The 18,674-nt window shown below is 49.2% G+C and overlaps 1 protein-coding gene across 3 annotated transcripts in view; it reads left to right on the forward strand.

Annotated features, from left to right (window-relative positions):
- LOC118373364 (fatty acid synthase-like) overlaps nt 1-17,901 on the forward strand; it is a 66,138-nt gene extending 48,237 nt beyond the window's left edge. For all 3 annotated transcript variants that reach the window (XM_052471458.1, XM_052471452.1, XM_052471459.1), the window contains exons 39-43: nt 362-420; nt 524-676; nt 13,559-13,657; nt 15,509-15,760; nt 15,870-17,901. In XM_052471458.1, the coding sequence (XP_052327418.1) occupies nt 362-420; nt 524-676; nt 13,559-13,657; nt 15,509-15,760; nt 15,870-16,007 (701 nt within the window). In that variant the 3' untranslated portion in view covers nt 16,008-17,901. The remainder of the gene's footprint in view (nt 1-361; nt 421-523; nt 677-13,558; nt 13,658-15,508; nt 15,761-15,869) is intronic.
- Nucleotides 17,902-18,674: the final 773 nt, after the last annotated feature.

Below are 18,674 nucleotides of genomic sequence, written 5' to 3' on the forward strand. Positions count from 1 at the left end.
ATATGATCTCAGTATATACAGTGGGGTAAAAAAGTATTTAGTCAGCCACCAATTGTGCAAGTTCTCCCACTTAAAAATATGAGAGGTCTGTAATTTTCATCATAGGTACACTTCAACTATGACAGACAAAATGAGAAAAAAAATCAAGAAAATCACATTGTAGGATTTTGAATGAATTTATTTGCAAATTATGGTGGAAAATAAGTAAAAAATCTTAACTCTATTTCTTGAATTGTATTGTTGGTTAAGGGCTTGTAATTAAGCATTTCACGGTAATGTTCACCTGTTGTTTTCGACGCATGGGACAAATGAACTTTGATTTAAAGTTGATCTAAATGACTCAACCCATCCATCTCTGTAGCTGCTCCGTTGGACAGTATCCAGTCTCTGGCTGCATACTATGTGGAGTGTATATGTCAGGTACGTAATATACTAACCACAACTGTGTTTGTAATGTACATTTAGGCCAATGATAGATAATTAGTGATTTATAAATAACTGTCTCTGTTTTTTTTGTGTAAAGGTGCAATCAGAGGGTCCGTACCGGATCGCCGGATACTCCTTTGGAGCCTGCGTGGCGTTTGAGATGTGTTCTCAGCTGCAGGCACAGGGTAGGATCGTAGAGTACCTCTTCCTCTTCGACGGATCACACTCCTACGTCGCCGCTTACACACAGGTGAGACCTTAAGGGCACATGGATACACAGACGGACACGTGGATACACAGACGGACACGTGGATACACAGACGGACACATGGATACACAGACGGACACAGATAGACAGGTGGATACACAGACGGACACATGGATACACAGACGGACACAGATAGACAGGTGGATACACAGACGGACACATGGATACACAGACGGACACAGATAGACAGGTGGATACACAGACGGACACATGGATACACAGACGGACACAGATAGACAGGTGGATACACAGACGGACACGTGGATACACAGACGGACACGTGGATACACAGACGGACACGTGGATACACAGACGGACACGTGGATACACAGACGGACACGTGGATACACAGACGGACACGTGGATACACAGACGGACACGTGGATACACAGACGGACACGTGGATACACAGACGGACACGTGGATACACAGACGGACACGTGGATACACAGACGGACACGTGGATACACAGACGGACACGTGGATACACAGACGGACACGTGGATACACAGACGGACACGTGGATACACAGACGGACACGTGGATACACAGACGGACACGTGGATACACAGACGGACACGTGGATACACAGACGGACACGTGGATACACAGACGGACACGTGGATACACAGACGGACACGTGGATACACAGACGGACACGTGGATACACAGACGGACACGTGGATACACAGACGGACACGTGGATACACAGACGGGCACGTGGATACACAGACGGGCACGTGGATACACAGACGGGCACGTGGATACACAGACGGGCACGTGGATACACAGACGGGCACGTGGATACACAGACGGGCACGTGGATACACAGACGGGCACGTGGATACACAGACGGGCACGTGGATACACAGACGGGCACGTGGATACACAGACGGGCACGTGGATACACAGACGGGCACGTGGATACACAGACGGGCACGTGGATACACAGACGGACACAGATAGACACGTGGATACACAGACGGACACAGACACGTGGATACACAGACGGACACAGACACGTGGATACACAGACGGACACGTGGATACACAGACGGACACAGACAGACACGTGGATACACAGACGGACACAGATAGACACGTGGATACACAGACGGACACGTGGATACACAGACGGACACAGACAGACACGTGGATACACAGACGGACACGTGGATACACAGACGGACACAGATAGACACGTGGATACACAGACGGACACAGACACGTGGATACACAGACGGACACGTGGATACACAGACGGACACAGATAGACACGTGGATACACAGACGGACACAGACACGTGGATACACAGACGGACACAGATAGACACGTGGATACACAGACGGACACAGATAGACACGTGGATACACAGACGGACACGTGGATACACAGACGGACACAGACAGACACGTGGATACACAGACGGACACGTGGATACACAGACGGACACAGACGGACACGTGGATACACAGACGGACACAGACAGACACGTGGATACACAGACGGACACAGATAGACACGTGGATACACAGACGGACACGTGGATACACAGACGGACACAGACGGACACGTGGATACACAGACGGACACAGACGGACACGTGGATACACAGACGGACACAGACGGACACGTGGATACACAGACGGACACAGATAGACACGTGGATACACAGACGGACACGTGGATACACAGACGGACACGTGGATACACAGACGGACACAGACGGACACGTGGATACACAGACGGACACAGATAGACACGTGGATACACAGACGGACACGTGGATACACAGACGGACACAGACAGACACGTGGATACACAGACGGACACGTGGATACACAGACGGACACAGATAGACACGTGGATACACAGACGGACACAGATAGACACGTGGATACACAGACGGACACGTGGATACACAGACGGACACAGATAGACACGTGGATACACAGACGGACACAGACACGTGGATACACAGACTGACACAGACACGTGGATACACAGACGGACACAGATAGACACGTGGATACACAGACGGACACAGATAGACACGTGGATACACAGACAGACACGTGGATACACAGACGGACACAGACAGACACGTGGATACACAGACAGACACGTGGATACACAGACAGACACGTGGATACACAGACCGACACGTGGATACACAGACGGACACAGATAGACACGTGGATACACAGACGGACACAGATAGACACGTGGATACACAGACGGACACAGATAGACACGTGGATACACAGACGGACACGTGGATACACAGACGGACACAGACGGACACGTGGATACACAGACGGACACAGACAGACACGTGGATACACAGACGGACACAGATAGACACGTGGATACACAGACGGACACGTGGATACACAGACGGACACAGATAGACACGTGTATACACAGACGGACACAGATAGACACGTGGATACACAGACGGACACAGACACGTGGATACACAGACGGACACAGACACGTGGATACACAGACGGACACAGACACGTGGATACACAGACGGACACAGACACGTGGATACACAGACGGACACAGACACGTGGATACACAGACGGACACAGATAGACACGTGGATACACAGACGGACACGTGGATACACAGACGGACACAGACAGACACGTGGATACACAGACGGACACGTGGATACACAGACGGACACAGATAGACACGTGGATACACAGACGGACACAGATAGACACGTGGATACACAGACGGACACGTGGATACACAGACGGACACAGACAGACACGTGGATACACAGACGGACACAGATAGACACGTGGATACACAGACGGACACAGATAGACACGTGGATACACAGACGGACACAGATAGACACGTGGATACACAGACGGACACAGATAGACACGTGGATACACAGACGGACACAGACACGTGGATACACAGACGGACACAGATAGACACGTGGATACACAGACGGACACGTGGATACACAGACGGACACAGATGGACACGTGGATACACAGACGGACACAGATGGACACGTGGATACACAGACGGACACAGATAGACACGTGGATACACAGACGGACACAGATAGACACGTGGATACACAGACGGACACGTGGATACACAGACGGACACAGACAGACACGTGGATACACAGACGGACACGTGGATACACAGACGGACACGTGGATACACAGACGGACACAGATAGACACGTGGATACACAGACGGACACGTGGATACACAGACGGACACAGACGGACACGTGGATACACAGACGGACACAGACAGACACGTGGATACACAGACGGACACAGATAGACACGTGGATACACAGACGGACACAGATAGACACGTGGATACACAGACGGACACGTGGATACACAGACGGACACAGATAGACACGTGGATACACAGAAAGACACGTGGATACACAGACGGACACGTGGATACACAGACGGACACAGATAGACACGTGGATACACAGACGGACACAGATAGACACGTGGATACACAGACGGACACGTGGATACACAGACGGACACAGACGGACACGTGGATACACAGACGGACACAGACGGACACGTGGATACACAGACGGACACAGATAGACACGTGGATACACAGACGGACACGTGGATACACAGACGGACACAGATAGACACGTGGATACACAGACAGACACGTGGATACACAGACAGACACGTGGATACACAGACAGACACGTGGATACACAGACGGACACGTGGATACACAGACGGACACGTGGATACACAGACGGACACGTGGATACACAGACGGACACGGGGATACACAGACGTACACGGGGATACACAGACGGACACGGGATACACAGACGGACACGGGGATACACAGACGGACACGGGGATACACAGACGGACACGTGGATACACAGGCGGACACGTGGATACACAGGCGGACACGTGGATACACAGGCGGACACGTGGATACACAGGCGGACACGTGGATACACAGGCGGACACGTGGAGACACAGGCGGACACGTGGAGACACAGGCGGACACGTGGAGACACAGGCGGACACGTGGAGACACAGGCGGACACGTGGAGACACAGGCGGACACGTGGAGACACAGGCGGACACAGGCGGACACGTGGATACAGGCGGACACGTGGATACACAGACTGACACAGGCGGACACGTGGATACACAGACTGACACAGACGGACACGTGGATACACAGACGGACACGTGGATACACAGACGGACACGTGGATACACAGACGGACACGTGGATACAGACGGACACGTGGCTACACAGACGGACACGTGGCTACACAGACGGACACGTGGATACACAGACGGACACAGACGGACACGTGGATACACAGACGGACACGTGGATACACAGACGGACACAGACGGACACGTGCATACACAGACGGACACGTGGATACACAGACGGACACAGACGGACACGTGGATACACAGACGGACACGTGGATACACAGACTGACACAGACGGACACGTGGATACACAGATGGACACGTGGATACACAGACGGACACGTGGATACACAGACGGACACGTGGATACACAGACGGACACGTGGATACACAGACGGACACGTGGATACACAGACGGACACGTGGATACACAGACGGACACAGACGGACACGTGGATACACAGACGGACACGTGGATACACAGACGGACACGTGGATACACAGACGGACACGTGGATACACAGACGGACACAGACGGACACGTGGATACACAGACGGACACAGACGGACACGTGGATACACAGACGGACACGTGGATACACAGACGGGCACAGGCGGACACGTGGGTACACAGACGGACACGTGGATACACAGACGGACACGGACGGACACGTGGATACACAGACGGACACAGACGGACACGTGGATACACAGACGGACACAGACGGACACGTGGATACACAGGCGGACACAGGCGGACACGTGGATACACAGACGGACACGTGGATACACAGACGGACACAGACAGACACGTGGATACACAGACGGACACAGATAGACACGTGGATACACAGACGGACACGTGGATACACAGACGGACACAGATAGACACGTGGATACACAGACGGACACGTGGATACACAGACGGACACAGATAGACACGTGGATACACAGACAGACACGTGGATACACAGACGGACACGTGGATACACAGACGGACACAGATAGACACGTGGATACACAGACGGACACAGATAGACACGTGGATACACAGACGGACACGTGGATACACAGACGGACACAGATAGACACGTGGATACACAGACGGACACAGATAGACACGTGGATACACAGACGGACACGTGGATACACAGACGGACACAGATAGACACGTGGATACACAGACGGACACGTGGATACACAGACGGACACAGATAGACACGTGGATACACAGACGGACACGTGGATACACAGACGGACACAGATAGACACGTGGATACACAGACGGACACAGATAGACACGTGGATACACAGACGGACACAGATAGACACGTGGATACACAGACGGACACAGATAGACACGTGGATACACAGACGGACACGTGGATACACAGACGGACACAGACGGACACGTGGATACACAGACGGACACAGACGGACACGTGGATACACAGACGGACACAGACGGACACGTGGATACACAGACGGACACAGACGGACACGTGGATACACAGACGGACACAGACGGACACGTGGATACACAGACGGACACAGATGGACACGTGGATACACAGACGGACACAGATGGACACGTGGATACACAGACGGACACGTGGATACACAGACGGACACAGACGGACACGTGGATACACAGACGGACACAGACGGACACGTGGATACACAGACGGACACGTGGATACACAGACGGACACGTGGATACACAGACGGACACAGACGGACACGTGGATACACAGACGGACACAGACGGACACGTGGATACACAGACGGACACAGACAGACACGTGGATACACAGACGGACACAGACGGACACGTGGATACACAGACGGACACGTGGATACACAGACGGACACAGACGGACACAGACGGACACGTGGATACACAGACGGACACGTGGATACACAGACGGACACAGATGGACACGTGGATACACAGACGGACACGTGGATACACAGACGGACACAGACGGACACGTGGATACACAGACGGACACAGACGGACACGTGGATACACAGACGGACACAGACGGACACGTGGATACACAGACGGACACAGATGGACACGTGGATACACAGACGGACACGTGGATACACAGACGGACACAGATAGACACGTGGATACACAGACGGACACGTGGATACACAGACGGACACGTGGATACACAGACGGACACGTGGATACACAGACGGACACGTGGATACACAGACGGACACGTGGATACACAGACGGACACGTGGATACACAGGCGGACACGGGGATACACAGGCGGACACGGGGATACACAGGCGGACACGGGGATACACAGGCGGACACGTGGATACACAGGCGGACACGTGGATACACAGGCGGACACGTGGATACACAGGCGGACACGTGGAGACACAGGCGGACACGTGGAGACACAGGCGGACACGTGGAGACACAGGCGGACACGTGGAGACACAGGCGGACACGTGGAGACACAGGCGGACACGTGGAGACACAGGCGGACACGTGGATACACAGGCGGACACGGGGATACACAGGCGGACACGGGGATACACAGGCGGACACGTGGATACACAGGCGGACACGTGGATACACAGGCGGACACGTGGATACACAGGCGGACACGTGGATACACAGGCGGACACGTGGAGACACAGGCGGACACGTGGAGACACAGGCGGACACGTGGAGACACAGGCGGACACGTGGAGACACAGGCGGACACGTGGAGACACAGGCGGACACGTGGAGACACAGGCGGACACGTGGAGACACAGGCGGACACGTGGAGACACAGGCGGACACGTGGAGACACAGGCGGACACGTGGAGACACAGGCGGACACGTGGAGACACAGGCGGACACGTGGAGACACAGGCGGACACGTGGAGACACAGGCGGACACGTGGAGACACAGGCGGACACGTGGAGACACAGGCGGACACAGACGGACACGTGGAGACACAGGCGGACACAGACGGACACGTGGAGACACAGACTGACACAGACGGACACGTGGATACACAGACGGACAAGTGGATACACAGACTGACACAGACGGACACGTGGATACACAGACGGACACGTGGATACACAGACGGACACGTGGATACACAGACGGACACGTGGATACACAGACGGACACGTGGATACACAGACGGACACGTGGATACACAGACGGACACGTGGATACACAGACGGACACGTGGATACACAGACGGACACAGGCGGACACGTGGATACACAGACGGACACGTGGATACACAGACGGACACAGGCGGACACGTGGATACACAGACGGACACGTGGATACACAGACGGACACGTGGATACACAGACGGACACGTGGATACACAGACGGACACGTGGATACACAGACGGACACGTGGATACACAGACGGACACAGACGGACACGTGGATACACAGACGGACACAGACGGACACGTGGATACACAGACGGACACGTGGATACACAGACGGGCACAGGCGGACACGTGGATACACAGACGGACACGTGGATACACAGACGGACACGTGGATACACAGACGGACACGGACGGACACGTGGATACACAGACGGACACGGACGGACACGTGGATACACAGACGGACACAGACGGACACGTGGATACACAGACGGACACAGACGGACACGTGGATACACAGGCGGACACGTGGATACACAGACGGACACGTGGATACACAGACGGACACGTGGATACACAGACGGACACAGATGGACACGTGGATACACAGACGGACACAGATGGACACGTGGATACACAGACGGACACAGATGGACACGTGGATACACAGACGGACACAGATGGACACGTGGATACACAGACGGACACGTGGATACACAGACGGACACAGATGGACACGTGGATACACAGACGGACACAGACGGACACGTGGATACACAGACGGACACAGACGGACACGTGGATACACAGACGGACACGTGGATACACAGACGGACACGTGGATACACAGACGGACACAGACGGACACGTGGATACACAGACGGACACAGACGGACACGTGGATACACAGACGGACACAGGCGGACACGTGGATACACAGACGGACACAGGCGGACACGTGGATACACAGACGGACACAGGCGGACACGTGGATACACAGACGGACACAGGCGGACACGTGGATACACAGGCGGACACAGGCGGACACGTGGATACACAGACGGACACAGGCGGACACGTGGATACACAGACGGACACAGGCGGACACGTGGATACACAGACGGACACGTGGATACACAGACGGACACGTGGATACACAGACGGACACGTGGATACACAGACGGACACGTGGATACACAGACGGACACGTGGATACACAGACGGACACGTGGATACACAGATGGACACGTGGATACACAGACGGACACAGATGGACACGTGGATACACAGACGGACACGTGGATACACAGACGGACACAGACGGACACGTGGATACACAGACGGACACGTGGATACACAGACGGACACGTGGATACACAGACGGACACGTGTATACACAGATGGACACGTGGATACACAGACGGACACAGATGGACACGTGGATACACAGACGGACACGTGGATACACAGACGGACACAGACGGACACGTGGATACACAGATGGACACGTGGATACACAGATGGACACGTGGATACACAGACGGACACAGATGGACACGTGGATACACAGACGGACACAGATGGACACGTGGATACACAGACGGACACAGATGGACACGTGGATACACAGACGGACACAGATGGACACGTGGATACACAGACGGACACGTGGATACACAGACGGACACGTGGATACACAGACGGACACAGATGGACACGTGGATACACAGACGGACACAGATGGACACGTGGATACACAGACGGACACAGATGGACACGTGGATACACAGACGGACACAGATGGACACGTGGATACACAGACGGACACGTGGATACACAGACGGACACAGACAGACACGTGGATACACAGACGGACACAGACGGACACGTGGATACACAGACGGACACAGACGGACACAGATGGACACATGGATACACAGATGGACACGTGGATACACAGACGGACACAGATGGACACGTGGATACACAGACGGACACAGATGGACACACAGACGGACACGTGGATACACAGACGGACACAGATGGCCACGTGGATACACAGACGGACACAGACAGACACGTGGATACACAGATGGACACGTGGATACACAGATGGACACAGATGGACACGTGGATACACAGACTGACACAGACAGACACGTGGATACACAGACGGACACAGACAGACACGTGGATACACAGACGGACACAGACGGACACGTGGATACACAGACGGACACGTGGATACACAGACGGGCACAGACAGACACGTGGATACACAGACGGACACAGACTGACACGTGGATACACAGATGGACACGTGGATACACAGACGGACACAGATGGACACGTGGATACACAGACGGACACAGACGGACACGTGGATACACAGATGGACACGTGGATACACAGACGGACACAGACAGACACGTGGATACACAGACGGACACAGACAGACACGTGGGGACACAGACAGACACGTGGATACACAGATGGACACGTGGATACACAGACGGACACAGATGGACACGTGGATACACAGACGGACACAGATGGACACACAGACGGACACAGATGGACACACAGACGGACACAGATGGACACACAGACGGACACAGATGGACACACAGACGGACACGTGGATACACAGACGGACACGTGGATACACAGACGGACACGTGGATACACAGACGGACACAGATAGACACGTGGATACACAGACGGACACAGACACGTGGATACACAGACGGACACAGATAGACACGTGGATACACAGACGGACACAGACACGTGGATACACAGACTGACACAGACAGACACGTGGATACACGGATACACGCACATACAGACACACACATCGGTGACACATGTGTCTACATACTGACCCACAGATGACATGTTAACAGGATGTACATGTAAACAGAGGCCCTCAGGCACATGCATACTCAGTTACCTCAAAGTGAACTCTACTGCAACACTCCTAACCTCATGATTAACCACAGTGTAGAGTTAGAATACCAACACGAACCACAGTGTAGAGTTAGAATACCAACACGAACCACAGTGCAAAGTTAGAATACCAACACGAACCACTGTGTAGAGTTAGAATACCAACACGAACCACAGTGTAGAGGTAGAATACCAACGCGAACCACAGTGTAGTGTAGAGTTAGAATACCAACACGAACCACAGTGCAGAGTTAGAATATCAACACGAACCACAGTGTAGTGCAGAGTTAGAATACCAACACGAACCACAGTGCAGAGTTAGAATATCAACACGAACCACAGTGTAGTGTAGAGTTAGAATACCAACACGAACCACAGTGTAGTGTAGAGTTAGAATATCAACACGAACCACAGTGTAGTGTAGCGTTAGAATACCAACACGAACCACAGTGCAGAGTTAGAATACCAACACGAACCACAGTGTAGAGTTAGAATACCAACACGAACCACAGTGCAGAGTTAGAATACCAACACGAACCACAGTGCAGAGTTAGAATACCAACACGAACCACAGTGCAGAGTTAGAATACCAACACGAACCACAGTGTAGAGTTAGAATACCAACACGAACCACAGTGTAGTGCAGAGTTAGAATACCAACACGAACCACAGTGCAGAGTTAGAATACCAACACGAACCACAGTGTAGTGCAGAGTTAGAATACCAACACGAACCACAGTGCAGAGTTAGAATACCAACACGAACCACAGTGTAGTGTAGAGTTAGAATACCAACGCGAACCACAGTGCAGAGTTAGAATACCAACACGAACCACAGTGTAGAGTTAGAATACCAACACGAACCACAGTGTAGAGTTAGAATACCAACACGAACCACAGTGTAGAGTTAGAATACCAACACGAACCACAGTGCAGAGTTAGAATACCAACACGAACCACAGTGCAGAGTTAGAATACCAACACGAACCACAGTGTAGTGCAGAGTTAGAATACCAACACGAACCACAGTGTAGTGCAGAGTTAGAATACCAACACGAACCACAGTGCAGAGTTAGAATACCAACACGAACCACAGTGCAGAGTTAGAATACCAACACGAACCACAGTGCAGAGTTAGAATACCAACACGAACCACAGTGTAGTGTAGAGTTAGAATACCAACACGAACCACAGTGTAGTGTAGAGTTACAATACCAACACGAACCACAGTGTAGTGTAGTTAGAATACCAACACGAACCACAGTGTAGTGCAGAGTTAGAATACCAACACGAACCACAGTGTAGTGTAGAGTTAGAATACCAACACGAACCACAGTGTAGTGTAGAGTTAGAATACCAACACGAACCACAGTACAGAGTTAGAATACCAACGCGAACCACAGTGCAGAGTTAGAATACCAACACGAACCGTAGTGTAGAGTTAGAATACCAACACGAACCGTAGAGTTAGAATAACAACACGAACCACAGTGTAGTTAGAATACCAACACGAACCACAGTGTAGTGCAGAGTTAGAATACCAACGCGAACCACAGTGTAGAGTCAGAATACCAACGCGAACCACAGTGCAGAGTTAGAATACCAACACGAACCACAGTGCAGAGTTAGAATACCAACGCGAACCACAGTGTAGTGTAGAGTTAGAATACCAACACGAACCACAGTGTAGTGTAGAGTTAGAATACCAACACGAACCGTAGTGTAGAGTTAGAATACCAACCGTAGTGTAGAGTTAGAATACCAACACGAACCGTAGTTAGAATAACAACACGAACCACAGTGTAGTTAGAATACCAACACGAACCACAGTGCAGAGTTAGAATACCAACACGAACCACAGTGCAGAGTTAGAATACCAACGCGAACCACAGTGTAGTGTAGAGTTAGAATACCAACGCGAACCAGTGTAGTTAGAATACCAACACGAACCACAGTGTAGTGTAGTTAGAATACCAACACGAACCACAGTGTAGTTAGAATACCAACACGAACCACAGTGTAGTTAGAATACCAACACGAACCACAGTGTAGTTAGAATACCAACACGAACCACAGTGTAGTTAGAATACCAACACGAACCACAGTGTAGTGTAGAGTTAGAATACCAACACAAACCACAGTGTAGTTAGAATACCAACACGAACCACAGTGTAGTGTAGAGTTAGAATACCAACACGAACCACAGTGTAGTTAGAACACCAACACGAACCACAGTGTAGTTAGAACACCAACACGAACCACAGTGTAGTTAGAATACCAACACGAACCACAGTGTAGTTAGAACACCAACACGAACCACAGTGTAGTTAGAACACCAACACGAACCACAGTGTAGTTAGAACACCAACACGAACCACAGTGTAGTTAGAACACCAACACGAACCACAGTGTAGTTAGAACACCAACACGAACCACAGTGTAGTTAGAACACCAACACGAACCACAGTGTAGTTAGAACACCAACACGAACCACAGTGTAGAGTTATGTGGAGTTTGAATACCAACATTAGGTTATTTTCCTTTCAGAGCTACAAATCCAAGCTGACCCCTGGTAATGAGTCAGAGGCAGAGACTGAAGCTATGTGTGCCTTCATCCAGCAGTTTACTGGCATCGAGTACAGCAAGGTACCCATCTCTCTCTCTCTGTGTACCTCTCTCTGTGTACCGCTCTCTCGCTCTGTACCCCCCTCTCCTTGTACCCCCCTTCTCTCAATTCAATTTAAGGGCTTTATTGGCATGTGAAACATATGTTTACTTTGCCAAAGCAAGTTAAATGGATAATAAACAAAAGGGAAATAAATAATATAAAATTAACAGTAACTTTACATTCAAATGTTCCAAAAGCATAAAGACATTTCAAATATCTATGTGCAAATAGTTCAAATGGAAAATAAATAAACATAAATATGGGTTGTATTTTTCAATGGTGTTTGTTCTTCACTGGTTGCCCTTTTCTTGTGGCAACAGGTCACACATCATGCTGCTGTGATGGCACACTGTGGTATTTCGCCCAATAGATTCATCAAAATTAGATTTGTTTTCAAATTCGTAGTGGGTCTGTGTAATCTGAGGGAAATATGTGTCTTTAATATTGTCATACATTCTAGTTTGTTCTGTTTCTTTGTTAATTCTTTATAATGTATCAGGGTAGCCTAGTGGTTAGAGTGTTGGACTAGTAACCGAAAGGTTACCGAGCTGACAAGGTACCAATCTGTCCTTCTGCCCATGAACAGGCAGTTAACCCACTGTACCTAGGCCGTCATTGAAAATAAGAATTAGTGTTTAACTGACTTGCCTAGTTAAATAAAGATAAAAAATATATATTTTTGTTTTCTCATGTTTTGGTTGGGTCTAATTGTGTTGCTGTGCTGGAGCTGTGGGGTGTGTTTGACCAGAGCCCCAGGACCAGCTTGCTTAGAGTACTCATCTCTAGGTTCATCTCTCTGTAGGGGATGGCTTTGTTATGGAAGGTTTGAGATTCACTTCCTTTTAGGTGGTTGTAGAATTTAACGTCTCTTCTGGATTTTGATTAGATGGTTATCGGCCTGAATTGTTTAGTGTTTTACATTGTTTTTGCAAACTTCTGCATTCAGAGTCTCAATTTGGTGTTTGTCACATGTTATCATTTTTTATTCTTGGTTGGTGACCAGACCCCAGACCTCCCAACCATAAACGGCAATGGGTTCTATAACTGATTCAAGTATTTTTAGCCAGATTGTAATTGGTATGTCAAATTTTATGTTCTTTTGATGGCATAGAAGGACCTTCTTGCCTTGTCTCTCAGATCGTACACAGCTTTGTGGAAGTTACCTGTGGTGTTGATGTTTAGGCCGAGGTAGGTATAGTTTGTGTGCTCCAGGGTAACGGTGTCTAGATGCAATTTGTATTTGTGGTCCTGGCAACTGGACCTTTTTTGGAACACCATTATTTTGGTCTTACTGAGATTTGCTGTCAGGGCCCAGGTCTGACAGAATCTGTGCAGAAGATGTAGGTGCTGCTGTAGGCCCTCCTTGGTTGGTGACAGAAGCACCAGGTCATCAGTAGTAATTTGACTTCAGATTCTAGTGGGGTGAGGCTGGGTGCTGCAGACTGTTCTAGTGCCGTTGCCAATTCGTTGATATATATGTTTAAGAGGACGGGGCTTAAGCTGCATCCCTGTCTCACCCCATGGTCCTGTGGAAAGAAATGTGTTTTGACACTTGTTTACATGGAGGAAAAACATACAACATTATAAAATCCAACACCACTTTCCATCAATTTATATACCAGACCCTCATGCCAAATTGAGTCAACAAAGCCTTTGTTTCGGGTTGTTTGTTTGTCACAGGGTGTGCATGGTAAATACTTGGTCTGTCTGGTAATTTTGTAAAAATCCAATTTGATATTTGCTCAGTACATTGTTTTCACTGAGTAAATGTATGTCTGCTATTAATGATAACTCTCTCCCCTTCTACCACCCTCCCCCTCTCTGTCTAGTTGTTGGAGACCCTCCTCCCTCTGTCTGATCTGAAAGCCCGTGTCAACATGGCGGTGGACCTCATCACCTCCAGCCATAAGAATGTCAGTAAAGACTCCCTGCGATTCGCCGCCGCCACATTCTACTACAAACTCAAGGCTGCCGACGGTTACGTCCCGACAACCAAATACCATGGCAACGTCACCCTGCTCCGCGCCAAGGCCAGCAGCGACTACGGAGACAACTTGGGGGCTGACTACAAACTGAACGAGGTGATTGCACACACACACACACACACACACACACACACACACACACACACACACACACACACACACACACACACACACAGCTATAATAACTGGTTTTGTTTCTCCCCAGGTGTGTGATGGTAAGGTGTCTGTTCACGTCATCGAGGGAGACCACCGCAGCTTCCTGGAAGGAGAGGGGGTTGAGTCTATCAGCAGCATCATCCACAGCTCATTGGCCGAGCCACGCATTAGTGCCCGAGAGGGTTAGACCCGTCCCGCCCATTCCCAGCCCTCTCCCCTAATAGCATCAACTTCTCCTATCATCAAATCTAAACCCCATTGATTAATACATATAATGGACGCAATCCCCCACCAATTAAAGCTCGTCTCGCTGCACAGGGTATGTTCCCATGGGAACAAATCGTGCTGTATGTTACGCTACCAATAAGCTCCTCTCTTTATTTATTTTTTACCCTGTCTCTTTATCATGTTTGGAACGGTAGAATAAATGTCCATACTGATAATCCTGCTACAACTGGAAACAAGCTGGCTCAACCCAATAGCTAGCCTAGCATGTGAGCCTGGCTGTGTTACCAACTGACCAATGACTAGATAACCTAGCTGCTGTGTTATGATACTGCTAAACGGTGTGTCGTTACCTTGATGATAAAGCTGTGTGGGTGGACCCTTTTTATCTATTCATGGTGTGTTTGTGCGTGTATTTGCATGTTTTATCTTATGCCAAACCCTAGCAGTGTCCTAATGATGCAGACATAGGTCTGTTCCACCTGGACGTAGCCTCCTGTCTCTTTCACATGTCTAACACCTGTTCAAGCACTGTACCTGTTACCAAGTGTGACATTGTTACATGGTTGTCTTGTGTTTGGGTAGGTTTTACTCTGTTTGTTTTGCATCAGGGTTTGTTTACCAGATTTGGTCAGAAGTTAAGTTATGATCCCTATTTTAGTAGATTTTGATGTGTTTTGTTGCCTTGCAGAGATGGTGACTGTAGTATTGTTACACTGGTCTACTTAAGGTAGGTTCACACAGTGACATGCATAAGACTCCTCGTCTTGAGAACTAAAGGTGTTACGGTCACTACAAGGAAATGGATCAAGTGTTTGACTGATGCCATATTTGATCAAGTTAATGACTTTATTACCTATTCAGCTGTTTCCTAGACTCCATGTCTTCCCAGTTAAGAACTGAACCTTTTGAAAACAACAGTATTCTTCTGGGTTGAGATCTGTGTTTTCTTTCCTGTGTGAGGACACCTTTTTAAGAGGACTGATTAGATATCTACAGTTCACGTTTCTATGATGTCGGGTTCTTTGACAGAAAAAAAAGTCATTTAAATTGCTGCTGTTTAAAAATGTATGATGTTCTATGTGACTACAATGGATTACTGAATTAACATTGTTGTCTTTTCCTTAAATGGGAAGACATTTTCCAACATTCCTGAAATATTGTTACACAAGACTCATTTTAAATATTTGAAAATTACTGCTGTCAACCTGCAATGCTTCAAAACTCTTTGGCACTTATTTGAAAAGAAATTGAGCAATAGTCCAGTATTTGGGTAGTGCCATACAAGTAATGTCCTGCTAAACCTATGGTCGTGTTCACTAGGTCACAACGTAGCAAAATGCTTTGCAACTGAAGATGAGCGGTCATTTTTGGTGCCCACTGAACATGACCAGATTTGACTGTCTCACTGAAAGAGTAGTAGTTTGTCCGAGCTTCCAATTTGTTTGTAATGTGGAGTCATTGATCTGAAGAACGGGCCTTGTTGAGGAGTAGGTAGAATTGACCCCTAACCACTAGTCCAGAAACAGGTATTTTACTGTCCTCCCGTTAGGACTGTTGGGAGAGTAATCTGATCCTATTGTACATCTGTGGTTACGAGGCAACTTTAGACCTCAATCTTGTTTTTGACTCCCATGATCTTTGCTGTCCCCTAAAGGTCCTCTAAGATCTTGGGTCCAATCCCAGAATGCAACAGACTGACCTGACTTCTGAGACTTCTAATCAGGTCTATGAAGAGTCAGGTGACTGTAATTTGAACCCTGTGATTGGCTGCAGTAAAAAGGAGGAGGAAATTGACGGTGTGCTCCTCTAGTTGTATTTATTGTATTAGTCCAAATAAAGAACTCTCACTAACATCCTGCCTCACTGTCTGTTCTATGTAAACTTAACAAGGACATTCTAGTTCTCAGCAGGTAGTGTATTCAACAGATTTGAGAGTTTGGCACGGAATATAATGAGAGAACTTGTTATGCACTAAATACGTATTAGGGGTTACTTTATTGCCCTGGGCAAGTTCAGGCTGATCTGTGGTTGCCCCATTAGGCAGGTGACATTTTTCTTGTTCTTCCCAATTGTCAGTCTTTCACTTAAACAAGTTATGATGTTTGTGTGTAAACAGCTTTTTTCACAAGTGTCTATAATCTTTGGGCATTCATGACATACTCCTGGCCTTTCACACCTTAATGTCAATCCCTGCATATAACTGACCATACATCCCCACACATTCCTTATGCAATCAGATGTCCTGTGTCTCTAAATGGGTGTTATTCTTTTGCTGGTCATGTGTTCGTGTCATATAGAAGTTACCACTAAAAAGTCACACAGCATTCAGTTATGAGGGCCATCTGCTACTACGTTCACTACAGGTCTGCCTCTGCCTTTAAAGTTAGTGTGTTCCTTTTGAGGTTGAGTACAGATCATGTGAGAGTGATAAGATGTATGCACACATGACTGTTAGTCACGTTGGTTAAAAGCATCTGCTAAATGGAATATTATGTATTATAAGAAACAAGACCACTGGATTTCTTTTCAGTCCAACAGGGGGCTATCTAGTGCTCACACAAGGGAAGCTTCCCAAATGAAACTATTCTCTACATAGTGCACTACATTGACCAGAGCAGTGCACTAC

Source organism: Oncorhynchus keta, chromosome 2 (genome assembly GCF_023373465.1).
Source record: "Oncorhynchus keta strain PuntledgeMale-10-30-2019 chromosome 2, Oket_V2, whole genome shotgun sequence".
NCBI classification, from domain to species: Eukaryota; Metazoa; Chordata; class Actinopteri; order Salmoniformes; family Salmonidae; genus Oncorhynchus; species Oncorhynchus keta.